Source organism: Fusarium oxysporum, chromosome 15 (assembly GCF_000149955.1).
Source record: "Fusarium oxysporum f. sp. lycopersici 4287 chromosome 15, whole genome shotgun sequence".
Taxonomy (NCBI): Eukaryota; Fungi; Ascomycota; class Sordariomycetes; order Hypocreales; family Nectriaceae; genus Fusarium; species Fusarium oxysporum.
Genome location: NC_031000.1, coordinates 501,183 through 513,974, shown reverse-complemented (window position 1 = coordinate 513,974; position 12,792 = coordinate 501,183). Strand labels below are relative to the sequence as shown.

At 48.6% G+C, this 12,792-nt stretch overlaps 6 protein-coding genes across 6 annotated transcripts; 2 read left to right on the top strand and 4 right to left on the bottom strand.

Moving 5' to 3' along the window:
- Positions 1-4: 4 nt before the first annotated feature.
- FOXG_22578 (uncharacterized protein) lies at positions 5-247 on the top strand (the record flags this gene model as incomplete). The annotated part of the gene is made up of 1 exon (XM_018402993.1): positions 5-247. One exon carries the CDS (start codon positions 5-7, stop codon positions 245-247), a length of 243 nt encoding a protein of 80 aa, XP_018257513.1.
- FOXG_22577 (uncharacterized protein) lies at positions 51-1,475 on the bottom strand (the record flags this gene model as incomplete). The annotated part of the gene is made up of 2 exons (XM_018402992.1): positions 51-1,362; positions 1,424-1,475. 2 exons carry the CDS (start codon positions 1,473-1,475, stop codon positions 740-742), a joined length of 675 nt encoding a protein of 224 aa, XP_018257512.1. The 3' UTR covers positions 51-739.
- A 1,071-nt stretch (positions 1,476-2,546) lies between these two features.
- FOXG_22576 (uncharacterized protein) lies at positions 2,547-2,714 on the bottom strand (the record flags this gene model as incomplete). The annotated part of the gene is made up of 1 exon (XM_018402991.1): positions 2,547-2,714. The coding sequence occupies one exon, from the start codon at positions 2,712-2,714 to the stop codon at positions 2,547-2,549; it is 168 nt and encodes a 55-aa protein (XP_018257511.1).
- A 3,054-nt stretch (positions 2,715-5,768) lies between these two features.
- FOXG_22575 (uncharacterized protein) lies at positions 5,769-6,423 on the bottom strand (the record flags this gene model as incomplete). The annotated part of the gene is made up of 2 exons (XM_018402990.1): positions 5,769-6,040; positions 6,300-6,423. The coding sequence occupies 2 exons, from the start codon at positions 6,421-6,423 to the stop codon at positions 5,769-5,771; spliced, it is 396 nt and encodes a 131-aa protein (XP_018257510.1).
- Positions 6,424-8,332: 1,909 nt separating this feature from the next.
- FOXG_22574 (uncharacterized protein) lies at positions 8,333-9,366 on the bottom strand (the record flags this gene model as incomplete). The annotated part of the gene is made up of 2 exons (XM_018402989.1): positions 8,333-9,041; positions 9,092-9,366. 2 exons carry the CDS (start codon positions 9,364-9,366, stop codon positions 8,333-8,335), a joined length of 984 nt encoding a protein of 327 aa, XP_018257509.1.
- A 2,101-nt stretch (positions 9,367-11,467) lies between these two features.
- On the top strand, positions 11,468-12,495 carry FOXG_16734 (uncharacterized protein; the record flags this gene model as incomplete). The annotated part of the gene is made up of 4 exons (XM_018396752.1): positions 11,468-11,704; positions 11,767-12,176; positions 12,226-12,311; positions 12,359-12,495. 4 exons carry the CDS (start codon positions 11,468-11,470, stop codon positions 12,493-12,495), a joined length of 870 nt encoding a protein of 289 aa, XP_018257508.1.
- Between the last annotated feature and the right edge of the window lie 297 nt (positions 12,496-12,792).

Sequence of the window (12,792 nt, the reverse complement as noted above, 5' to 3'; positions counted from 1 at the left end):
CTGAATGGCCATCCAGACCACCGACCCTGAGATCCGTGACTTCTCCGTAGAGAAGCAGGCGGAGTGGGAAGCAGACTCTAGGGCCACCAGGGTGGAGACCAACAAGAAGTGGTTTACCTTTGCGGTCGCAGACTTTCCACGTGGACTAACCGACTTCCATGGCAATGAGTTGGACAGCGGAAGTGTTGCGAACGATGAAATAGAAATGCAGACGGGGCTCAAGCATGTTGGCGTGCGCCCTTCGTAGCATACCTCGGATAACCCCTTGATAAGACCCTGCTTGTCTCTTTCCTGAAGCCGACTAAGAAATACTGGTCTCTATTTGGCAGCCGCACGGCTACCCTTCTTGACAAAAGACGATCGTCATAGGCAGTGTAAAACACACTGGGACTATCCCTCCTTCCCCACCTTCCACAAGAGCCCTCCCTGCCGACGTTGGGGCAAGACTGGCTACGCTCCAGATGATTGTATTGTCCCGGAACAATGTGTCAACTGCATCGGTCCTCACCACGCCAACTTTCACAAGTGCCCAGCTCGCCCAAGGAAAGTCCACGGCGACTTTCGCCGACTGACCAAAGAACAAAGAGAGCATGCCCGAACAGTAAGCGTTGAAACATGCTGTCAGCACAATCTAGAAACGCAACCAGAACTGCAACCACGCGCAGTGAACTGCAGAGAGACAACACTGCGAACGGAACCGAGCATCGATTTGTATGGACGACGGTAGTTAAATCGCCTGTTAATAATACCGAGATAGATTCGAATGGGTCGATCCTTGAAGGTCGCAAGGGAAGAAAAAGTGTTGGTCATTGTTCTCATGGCCTCGGTTGCCCTCCGTGTGACGCATGGGGGCCAGCGGGACGGAAGAAACAGCACGCTTTGATGACATCAGAGCCGCTCGGTTGGTAACGCCGGGGATGTAGGCGATCTGTATAATATTGGAGGCTCGAGTAAGGATGGTGGGAGCCATAGAGTGAACGGTATGTGTCGATAAGAGAGAAGTTCTCCTCGAAGCGGCATCCTTTTCGGAACCTTGCATAGGGTCCATGTCGAAGACATGGATAGATGTGGGACTCTGTGACCTCTTAGGCTTGATATAGAACCTCCAAACTAAATATGTAGCGGCGAAAATTATTATAATGCTAGCGATGATACCGCCAATGATGCCGCCAATGGTTAGGCCGCAGCCGCCTTTCTTTGATTCGGCCTCTGCATTCCTCCTGGAGGCAGATGTAGCATATTGGGCACAGTAGACGGGAACGGTATATCGGCAGCTCTCGCTGTCTGAGCATTCGGGACATTGAAGCCCAGTGCTATTGTCACAACTGATCGCGTCGTTACCTTGAGGGGCTAACTCAAGTACTGTGGACAGTTGTTAGCGGCAGTCGATAGGCATAAGTACAAGGGGCTAATAGTCACTTACCACGACTTAACTCATCCCAGACTCTAGTACTGATACATCGAGACACACCCATGTTGATGTCCCAACTGTGAGAGGTCGGCAAGAAATTGAGAGAATATCGGCGCTCGAAAGTTGGCAAGTATCGATTGTTTGGGCTGATAATTCAAGCTTAAGTTGGGTAGGTTATCAGCACTGGCTTCGCAATGGCTAGATTTCGATATCGAATTGTCATAGAATCTGACACTGGAGAAAGAAAAATGAAAGATCGAATGGCTCATTCGAGAAATCTGGGGTGAGGAACATTTATGGATAGAGCTGACTTGGGCTAGATTTTGGGCAGATTCTAAATGCACCTGCCTCACTGGAAATTAATTGGTCCTGGGTTCGGGAGGAGTTAATAACCTTTCTCCAAAAATGAGCTGTAAGTGGCTTTTCGCGAGTTCCTAAGCAACTCCCCCAGATTGAACATTTCAAATTACCTACTGGGCTGAGCACAGACAGAACGTATGATGACGAAGTTATTTGCCAACGTATCCGTGCACAGGTCCGTGTCCTAACCCCCCAGCCGCATTGTCTAAGAGCCACAATTTTGTTGGCAGCAATCGCTGCCACCAATGTCGTCTATGCATGCTTGGGCCAAGCCCTCGTTATTCGTAGTGTATTAGCGACGGGGAGCGAACCCGCGACTTCCTTTGATCAAGTAGTAGGTTTGTCGTCGTTCAATGTATGGAGCTAACCCATCTGAATTCTTCGTCGTCCAGAGTCCCCTTATTCTTGCACCTTTGTTGCACATCAAGACTGCATGCTCTTGAGTGTCGCCGACTGTAACCCTTGAAACCAAGCGCTGCAGTGCCCTGTCTGCAAGTCCCACACCCAGCTCGAGGGACCACGTTCTGGCCCTTACCAACGTCATCCCTACAAGCTCACCCGTGTGGGCCCTTGCATAACGCTCACTTCCTTTACTAAGGCCATGCAATTTAGCCTGTAAATGATCACGCCATTGCCATGTGGGCCTTGCGGGCCGGGAGTCGCGTGCGCGCATAGTCTGAGCGCCCCCGTGTTTTGGGGTTGACCGACCGGAAATGGTACATCAACTGAGTACTGGGATGACAACCCTCCACTAATTGGAGGTCAAACAACTTGTTTATTGGACGCATTTATTGAAATTGAATGGCCTTTCTAGGTCAGACGAGGATACGGTGTCATCGGAGGCAGGTCCTTTAAGTTGTCGAAGGCTGCCTTGAAGTTCGAGGTTCTCGCGCTGGAGCTCATTGTTCTCTCGTTCCAGCGCTTGTATACCCTTGCGAGCCATTTCAAGAACTTCGCCCTTGCTCACTGGGTGGTCCAGATCGTCAATACCATATCATTCGTTATCGCCTCCATTGCTGTTGTCACCTTGCCAATCTTCGTCGGCAAAGCATTAAGAAGGGATTCGAATTGAGCATTGAGGCGGTTGCGGTACTGCTTTTCGACGCGGTTATGGGATGCTCGAACCAGGTGTTCTTCTGGAGCATCATTGAGTTTATTGTGCTTGTTTTTTTCTTTTTCTTTTTTGATATTCGAGAGGCAATGCGAAGTTTTCTCCGACGATTCGATGTTGTCGAAGCCGTGGGTGCCATGGATGTAGACTTTGAACTAATACTCGTGTGGCTGTTCTGTGAAGCAGGGCTGTGACTAGCTACGGCAGATGGCGACGGAGCACTGGTATAAGTGCTACTACTGCCACCTTCAGAAGTGTCAGATGTATTGTGAGTCTCTTTTTTTTTTTCTTCGCGTTCCAGAAGTTCTTTTTGACTGTGAAGCGGGTGTTGGGCTGTTATCTTGGGCCGCCTTGTCTAGCTCAGCCCTAGGATTATTCGTGACCTGCCTAGTGGATGTCGATACTTTCGGAGTGCTAGTTCCGTGGTTCAAAGTACCATCCCAGTGGTCGGGAAAGTTACTATCATAATGACCACGATATTGTATGCTGGACGGTATGACAAGCTCGCTGCTGTAGGCCTCCTTCTCTACATTTGCCTGGCCTTTCTTGTAAGACAATGGTTCACTACTAACGTACACAAAGTTCTAGGCTCTCTGTAATCATTCAACCTTCTACTTTGCGGTTGTGTACATAGAGTCTCCCCTCGGTGCTAGCAGCACAAGATGATATGCACTACCGTTTGCCAACTTGCCTAGTGAAACAGGTAGCTAGGCCATGAACCAGATATATGTGGCATGTCACCTACCACATGCTTCCAACCACTATCCTGCTGCCATTGAATATTGGCATCAGTCAAAGAGCGCAGGTTCTTTTACCTCTCGCAACCTTTTCAGTTAGCAGTCTCGATCAGTTTTTGAAGGCTTCATAGTCAAAAGTTCAGTCAATTTGGATAATAATTGACGGCATGTAGTGTAGGAATGTCTCAGGCTGCATTGCAATTACACGTCGCGACGTTTGTGCACAAAACGTTCTGTCAGTACCTAAGTTAATCCGAGAACACCTTTTACCCCAATAGAAAATTTGGGCATCATGAGGCCGACCAGACGAACAAGAAAGAAAAAGAAAAAAAAAAAAAAGAAAAGAAAAGAAAAGAAAAGATAACCACCCAGCATTTCCAGCCAGGATGACTTGTACTTAGACTTCTCCAACGTATCATATCATCTGCAAGGAAACGTGCAAGATGTTTCGCTTAAAAGCCACAAAGAAGGTTACTATTAAATTTCCAGCTAAATATGAGCTATTACTGGTATGATGGCTGTAATTTTAAGATACCTGTTCCGCTGTGAGCTTGCCCTAAGGGCCTGACTGCACTTCCGAACACGTGCGAAGAGGGGCGAGCGGCTAAATGCGTTAATAAAGCCGCACCATGAATGGTCCTTAATACATTAAGGGCGAGTCGCGTGGCTTGTGTGGCTCGTTCGAACCCCGATCGATCGAAAATCGGTCGATCCCTGAGGGCTGTTCGATTCGTATCGATCGGGCGGATCAGGAGTAAGACTGCTATCAAACCGAACATCAGGACAGCCGATTCGATATTTGTAAACTTGCCACAATTAGAGTTGAGGAGATATGGAAGCTTCATGGTGCCATCTAATTATCTATGGGAATGTGAATATCGCAGTTGTACACTTCGGGGGAAAATTGCGTTGGAAAGTTTGTCATCTCCTGTAACCCTTTTGCGGCAGACGTCATCACCGCTTGGCATAGAGCATCGCCAAATGCTGCTCTTTTAGTCCTCCTATTGATATCCTTCGAGAATCGAAAATGCACTCCCGAACCCGCAGAAACGGCGATATGCATGCCAAATCTAATCTGGCCAACGTCTCCTCCAGCAAGCCGCCATAGCAGTGTACAAAAATGAGACAGATGAAAGTCAGCTCATGCGATCATGCCGGCCTGATTCAGTGATAACCAATCAGATTACTCCCATGACAGGCTCCCGATAAATGGCACAGACCCAGTTAAAAATAAGAGGAACGTACCCCAATCTTTGTACATCGGGATTTTCCGTTAGCCCGGATGTTGTGGATGAGCGATTGTTCTTGGCGGCTCGACTAGGCCCATGCCCTCTGCACACGGAGAAAGGACGTCCTGACACGTAATTCAATTTTTAATTATTTTCCCTTTAGAGACGTGTTGATGCTGCTCAATAAGCATGCATTCATCCCCAGGCCGAAACCTAAGCCTTGGCTGACTAGCATTATGGGAGGACTTAACAGGTTGTCAATGACACGCTGCCGTCCCTTAGCTTAGCTTTTATATCACATCCACTTGACTGCCCTCGAAGCGGCAAAAAACAGCTGTTGATAGTGGCTGTTTCAAGCCGAAGGTCCACATTTTTAGACCAGGTTGGTGTTACCCTACCGGGTAAGTCGGCTAGTAAGATTTCTAGGGAAGTAACCCCGTCCATGTGTATGCAGAGCGAGTCTTTGTCCGTGCTCGTAAAAGTGCATATTAAGGCGGTGGAACTAATAATTACGGCAAAATGCAAGCAAACTCAGCAAAAGGCTGAAATTTCCCTTAGTACAGTAGTCTATCCCAGAACAACGTCGAATACGATTCTTCGCCTTGACCATAGCCATGGTTTCCTGTCGCACTGATTGTGCTTAAAGGGTTAAAGTGAATGTGGTGAGCTGTAACAAAAATGTTTGGATTAATTGTTCTAAGTTGTCTCTTGTGCGGGGTATTCCATCCTGCAGAGTTACTTAAAGCATATAGCTAGATTACTAATGCAGTTGTTTCCTGAGCCCATGAAGCTTATGCCTACCCTGCGATATCTTCCTTTCTAAGGATATCAGATGCACAGATGCTTGTGTCTGAATTGATTGATCTGTTAGGATACCGTATTTGATCTGAATTGATTGAATTGATTGATATATCTGATTGTTAATCTGATCTGACGGAAGCCCTGTCTAGCTTAAATCGGAAATGAAATGGCTTGGTCATGTCCTTGTCAAGGTCTTTGCGGTTAACTTCAAATAGAGGATTCCAAGAAATAGTATCGGGTGTGATGACGGCTTTGGCGTAGTTGACTATCCGATCGAATGCGATATGTATGAACCGAAGTTGAGCATCGTCCGACTCGTCCGGGTTGTTCGGATCCACCTCGTATTTCAGAGCGATCAAGTCCCTCAAGAAGGCCCTTTCCCACCAAAGGCCTTTAAGCGAGGAGCAGAATCAAGTCGACGAAGCCATGGGTCTGGCGCAGTAAAGTCGTTCCCGCGTCAATACGCCCTGCTCCTGGACTCCGAATATCTATCATGGAGTTGGCACGCGGAGAGCCCTGAAGGCGACATTATTGTGAGATGTATCTCCTGGTGTTAGCCCTTGAGGCGGGGTGTGAACGAAGTGGAGGTATTTCGGCTTTTAATGCAATCTCCTCCGCATCTTCGACTGGTCCAATGACATATTGTAAACCCTGAATTCCTTCTCTACTTTGGTCGATGACTTGGCTTCTTGGGCTGACGATGTCGAGGAGGACGATGCGCTCCGCATGGAAGGCCAGCTTGAACAGTACGTCGGTGCCGGCACCTTCTCGCATTCTGAAAGCCGACAGAAATTAGAGCAGTAAGTTGCTCCCTCTGTCTGGATGCCACAACCGAGGCATGGGTCATACAACCATTTTTGACCTGACGGCATATTGGAGAGTGCCGGAATGTTTGGCGTTGTTGGGGAGTTAGGAGGCGAAGGCAGGGCTGGCACATTTTTGTAATGCGAGCTCAAAGCGTTGTGGAGCAGATGTTGCTCTATCTAGCCACTCATGCAAGACTTAATGTGCAACAATCGCCTCTTCAGTCAACTCCCCACCCTCTCTCCAACTTATCTCCTAAGAGCCCAACAGGCTGCAATCCGTACCCCGCCCCACCTTATCCCTGTCATTACAACAGTACGAGCGAGGTACTAATAGCTTCAATTTCCTATATTTTATAGTCAAACTACTATACAAATTATTGCCATCTACTCAATAAATACATCTTCAGATCCCGATTAAAGACAGGAAGTTAATTCCTATGATAATAAGCAGCCACCGCGGCGGGCAATCTTGGTACGGTTGGGCGATTGGTGATGTACCGATTTGTAATGATGAGATCTGCTGGTACTTATACCACCGCATAATTTAGGGGGCGGTAGAAGTACCTCTTATCATGTACATTTTAATTGGCCACGACCCCTCGTCGTGACCTAATTGCAGCCAGTTGGGCTCTTAGGAGATAGACTACATTCTACATATTGAACTGCTATTATTGAATCCTTCCTATTTACGTCCCAATGTTCATCTTCATATTTTCACCAATTTGTTTCCACTGGTTGACCAGCTTCGAGATACAGAATCTCTTCTAAGCGCAGTAGCTGACCCGTTAATAACAGCAGAGCGCTACGCAGATCATTCCTTGCAAATGCAAACCGCCAGGTTGACGCAATAATGCCCTTTACTATCGCTTAACGGTGGCCAAATGCCGGCAAGTGGCTGACCAGGCACCTACCAGACAAGCAGGTAAGATCTGCTGGCATAGCATAGTGTCCTTTAGGATCATGGAACTTAGTGACCTGCGCTGGTACCAGGCTAGCGAAGTATGTGCCGGTAACACCTTGTTCCGTCAGTATGTCGACACACTCCAAAGCGCGAATGAGTCCAGCATGGGGTTACTGGTCACAGGCGAGGGGGAGGGTTACCTCAACATCCTGCATGGCTTAGTACCGAGCCTAAACGAGATCCAATGAATAGAATGAAAAGTATTTCGCCCCTGGCGGTCTCGACCCAAAGTACAGTGTGGTAATTATTCTATTTACAGTCTGGATGATTTGGTGCTGGTGCTCAGAGCCCCACAGCTTCTGACACTGAATAGTCCAGCCAGTTTTAACCCTTCCGTGACGCGCCACGTTCTCCAAGTGTTTGACTCCCTATCTTGCATAGCTAAGCCTCTTCGGCTGATTCTCGCTTGCATGCTCTCAAGTGATTCATGCAGAGGAGCCTGAAGGTCCCCACAATACAAGATATCTGTCTGCAGTGACTGCCTTGAGTATCTTCCCCGCCGTCGACAGCGGTAAGATCAGTCCTGATGTCTTGATCGTGCAACCACCCTTTCAGATATTTCTAAAAGGATTCTCTCTGCACCATTCCACTAATCGGGCAACCCCCTGTGTACTAGTGAGGTCCGAAGAAAGGTGGACCCGATCTTTGGCCACTGGCCAGAGCTGTTTCCGGGCTATCGTCGGTAATCTATCCTCTCCAGGATCTTTCTACGGTTTCACTGCCATCGAGTTCACTTCTACATTGCCGTTTGCAACTCCCTGACGTGCGGTTACTGGAAAGCATCGCCCTAGCTCCATATTCATAGAGGTACGAGACGTTACAAACCAACACCGTCTTAACCAAAATCATAAATAGCACTTCACGTGGTTTCTTATCTCGTGTTTCTAATATTAAGAGACAGAGGTAGCGACTAGCGTCAAAAATGCAAATATGTGTCCCAAGCAACCTCATCCGCTTGGTGTTCTCGCGGTCCCTCGTAGACGGATAACTCTGGTCCATATTCAGTGGAGGACAACGGTGGAACTGGCTGGGTAAATGCCATCGAATCAGGTGGCATAGTAGCCGTTTGAAATGGTCCTAAACTCATCATATCGAACCTAACGTCTGCAACCTCCGAGGCGCTAGATCCCTGCCGAGAAGAGATTCTCGGGTTTGGCGGGAAACCGCCTCCATTTAGACTCTGCATATTCAAGTTTTCGGCGGTGCTAGCATCATTTGGGCTTCCATCGCAGGGGCTTAGCGAATTGTCATAGGTATCAAAGGCAGTAGAGCAAGCGACTAGCCTATTCACACACTTCTGCGCCTCATTGGCGATGTAGTTCTGGATGAGAACGCAATTGCATTCTGTATGCTGCAGTAATTGGGTCTTTAGGTAGTAAATTTCGACCGTTAGAGAGTCGAAACACGTCATGAGATAGCGGCTTTGGTCCTCCATAACTTCTTCTCGAGAAGCGAGTGCTAAGGCTTCACCACGCTTGCGGAGACGACACTTGTTCGCCGCAATGCGATTACGTTTGAGCACTCGGCGCTGGCGGGGATCCTTGGGATCATCATCATCAAGCTTCTCCTGTTGACCCACTACCTTCTGCTCTTCTGGCTGCTTCTTGGGTTTTCGGCCCCTTTTTCTTGGCTTGGGTGACCCTGCAGCCTGCCCAGAGCACTGGACTTGAAAAACGCCTCATTCGCTTGTGATTGTCTTCGGGTGTGGTCCCGCCGGTTCAACTTCTTATCTCCCATAACGGATGGCAGTATATTTTGTAGTGTTTCGCCTCCGAGATTCTTAAATTGCGCAGGCTGAGTCGGTAATGCGATGTAGGTGGACCCGACACCCACTTCCATCGGGGTTGGGGAGGCATCAATTGCTTCCTTAAAGAATGAGCTGGCGTCTATTTGACCTGGCGCCGGCTGATATGCCATATGGTTTCGAGACATTAGGGAAGCGGTGCTCATGATGCAGGATGGTGAGATCATTAATATGGTGTGGTGGCGATAACTTCTGAGTGAGAATCGAAGGCAAGATCACCCAGAGGTGAAGAACAGGACTATACGAAGATCATACAAAATGATCTAGGCCCGTGGACTGTAAATGCTAGCCCCGTTAATAAGCTACGATGAGAGACCTTTAAAGGCCTAGGTTGACGCTCTGGATATGGCAGAAGAGGGAATTCAAGGAGAATTGCCCAAGTAGGTGGGCCAAACGACATGAGTAGGGCACGGGCGGATCGAGGAGGATGCGAGGATTAAATATGGCAGCCTTCACAAGCAACTAACAGACCGGACTGCGGTGCCGGACACAGTGCGCAAAAGCTTATCTGAAACTAGTCAGTAACACAGCATCAGCAGAGACTAAGCTTAATCCTAGGACAACCAGGCCATGAGCAGAAAACAGACTTTGCCCATGGGAGCCGGATGTTCAAACGCCCAGCTTCGAAACCCGAGGAGATCAAAAATCGCTTTCTTTGAGGAGATGACATATGAGGTTCTGATTGGCCAATCTGCCAAGGTTTTCGGTGTCTAGCAATTAGTCATCGTCCATATCGTTGAGTTCTCAAGGGACAGGCAATTTCACTAGGGCAATAAAACACACAGAGCCATGCATGTAAAAATGATCGACTTGCTTTGAAGCTGTTGGAGTTCTGATATGCAGTGGCTTGAATGGGCACCAACGAGGTTGCGAAGGCGGGGGATGGGTGGACGGTTTATGGTATGTGCAGGCATGTGATTGTGCTTGGACTTTTAGGGACGAGGGCTCTGCATAGAGGATAACTAGATACACAGCTCACCGGAAGGCGCCGAGTAGTGGGGCCAGATGAGGATACATCTGAGTTTCGGCCATCTGCGTCACATTTCTACTCCATCCCCTGACACCACATAAACTCTGTGTTGGAGCCATAGAGAGCGTCGGATGTCTGCTGTGTGGTAGTTGATGATTGGTAGGTGCTCTTACCGGTAGCTCTCGAGGCTCCGCAGACACTGTGGATCGTCAGTATGTCAGCGCCAATGGGAGTCGATATGGTGCATAAGATCGCGCCGTAGATAACTCAAAAGTCTGCCCAAGCTAGTTGTGCGTTTCTTGATGACATCAGTTTTGACTGGTGGTCACTGCATATGCAACCCTTCGTCACCGACGTCAGAAGTGCGTTTTCCACATTTAGAATCCTCGCGCGGACGAACCGTCATATTGCAATTAACTAACAAACAGTGAGAATGAGATTTTTGGAAACAGCAGCCACAAAAGAACTCAATGGACTTCAACCGGTCCTTGCATCTACCTCCGCGTTGTTTTGACTCGAGGGAGCACGCCACGAATAGCACGCGTCCACCAACGACAGCGACAACATCTAAGCAACAGTACAACCCACGGAAGTGTGACGGCGGAGCCCAAATCTTTGAGTGTCGCCAAAATTTTCCACTTTTACTGGCGTAGTGAATTCTTTTTGCGTCACCGTCATTTTCCGTTCCCGCCCCAAATCCAGCGCCTGCACACTGTACACTGCGCGCTGTGCTGCACATTGCTCTCACTAAGTGAAGAGAAGGCATTTTGAGTTAAGCTACAAATGTCAATTAGGCAAGTGATGCATCACTGAGGTGTTATACCGAGTACAGGCTTAGATGCCATGGCGCGGTGGCTCGAAACTCTCCGATCAATCTGCAACGGTACCGCAGGATGAGTTTCCTAGCAGTATCCCTGATATCCGGGAGTGGTTGGCATGTGAATATGACTGATTGCCAAGATGAAGAGGGGCTGTTCACTGTAAACTGACACCTCGCAGAGAGTGCGATTCATGATGTCACTCTATCGCTTTCATGGCGTAGCTACTCCTCTCTCCTCTTCAATCTCGATTGCTATGGGCCATTATTGGCACGGCGCCACGCCTAAGTCATTGGGATCTCAACCTTCCTTTTCTCGCCAACGGTCGCACACACCGGAGCTACCCTTGAGATCAGGGGCGAATTCTAACAACCCAAAAAACCGGAGCTTTCATTACACTTCAAAACGAGCAGCCTAGATATACCCCTGTATGACGTGCGGTGTGTAGGAGGCAGCTCTATGAACCATCTATCCAGATGGTCGCTCTACCCTCCTCCGAAGGGAGCAGCTACTTTGTTTTCTCGGAAATGGAAGAATGCCATTCTCCCTCGCAACTGGCGGGCAGGACAACGACGTCTCAGTCTGGAGCAGACCCAGCGAGCGACACATGCTATCAGTCTCTTGAACATCCAGACACCGCAGCCTCTTCAGCTTCCTCGCCTCCTCCTATCTACGGCGAATCAATGGATATATCCTGTTCCTCGACACCATTTGGGGATATTTCCACCCCGTCCGATTATAATGAAGGAACTCACTAGGTCAAGCCGTCGGCAGAGCACGCTTGGTTACCCCAATTTCAGAAAGACGGTTTCTTTGTAGCACCGGACGATGGCCTGGAACGCCGGTCGGATCTCCAGGCGGGCGACCCGTACTACGCCTCGTCTGTTGACAATAATAATCCGGCTGATACGTCAACACGGGGTTCTCCAGAATTAGGAAAGTTCTACGAGCGCGCTGAAGTTGGCACTACTATTAACGCCCAACTGTGGAGGAATGTCAACTACCTTTCTCATGACTGGAAGGAGGAAGAAATCCTGTCATCATGGAAATATATTACCACCCGCCGAGGAGAGGACCCCAATAGCGCCCGTTTGGAGAATGCATGCTGGAGAACATGGACAAAATACAAAAACAACCTGAAGACTATGTCCCCCGAAACACTCAACTGGTAAGGACATAACGGAATTAGGCAGGAGTATCAAGCTAACTTTGTGCAGGCTGAAAGATAGTGATGTGAGTTGGCTATATGGGCCCGTTCAGCAAGGTGCTAGCAAGGTCTACTGTACGCAGACTGGACCTTCCGGTGCCTCATTGCTCCAGTCCAACTCACTAGTCGACACTAACAGGAAGACTATCCTGAAGAAAAGGAGCATATCAGATATCATACTGCTGAGGCCATTGTCAACATCATCCTTCCACGAGCAGGCAACCCCAGTGGCCCAGGCGAGGCAGAAAGACAGCCGGCGATTAAGAGAGCTTTCCTTTGATCGAGCAGTGACGATGGATCACAATATATTCCCCTTCCCTTCGATACCAATGAGCCGTGATACCTCTAGTATGCTACCATTGTCAGCATACAGAGGGATCTCATCGTCAGGTGTTGAGCGTAAACACATCCACTTCAGTTATCAAGTCGAGCAATGTATCGCCGTTGAAGTTAAAGATGACGACGATGACGACGACTGCGATATCAGTACCGATACCAATTCCGAAGACGGAATGATAATGAAGCTGGACAGGTCGCGAAAGCCGGCGAAGGAGGACAATTCAGTACTCTCTGATGG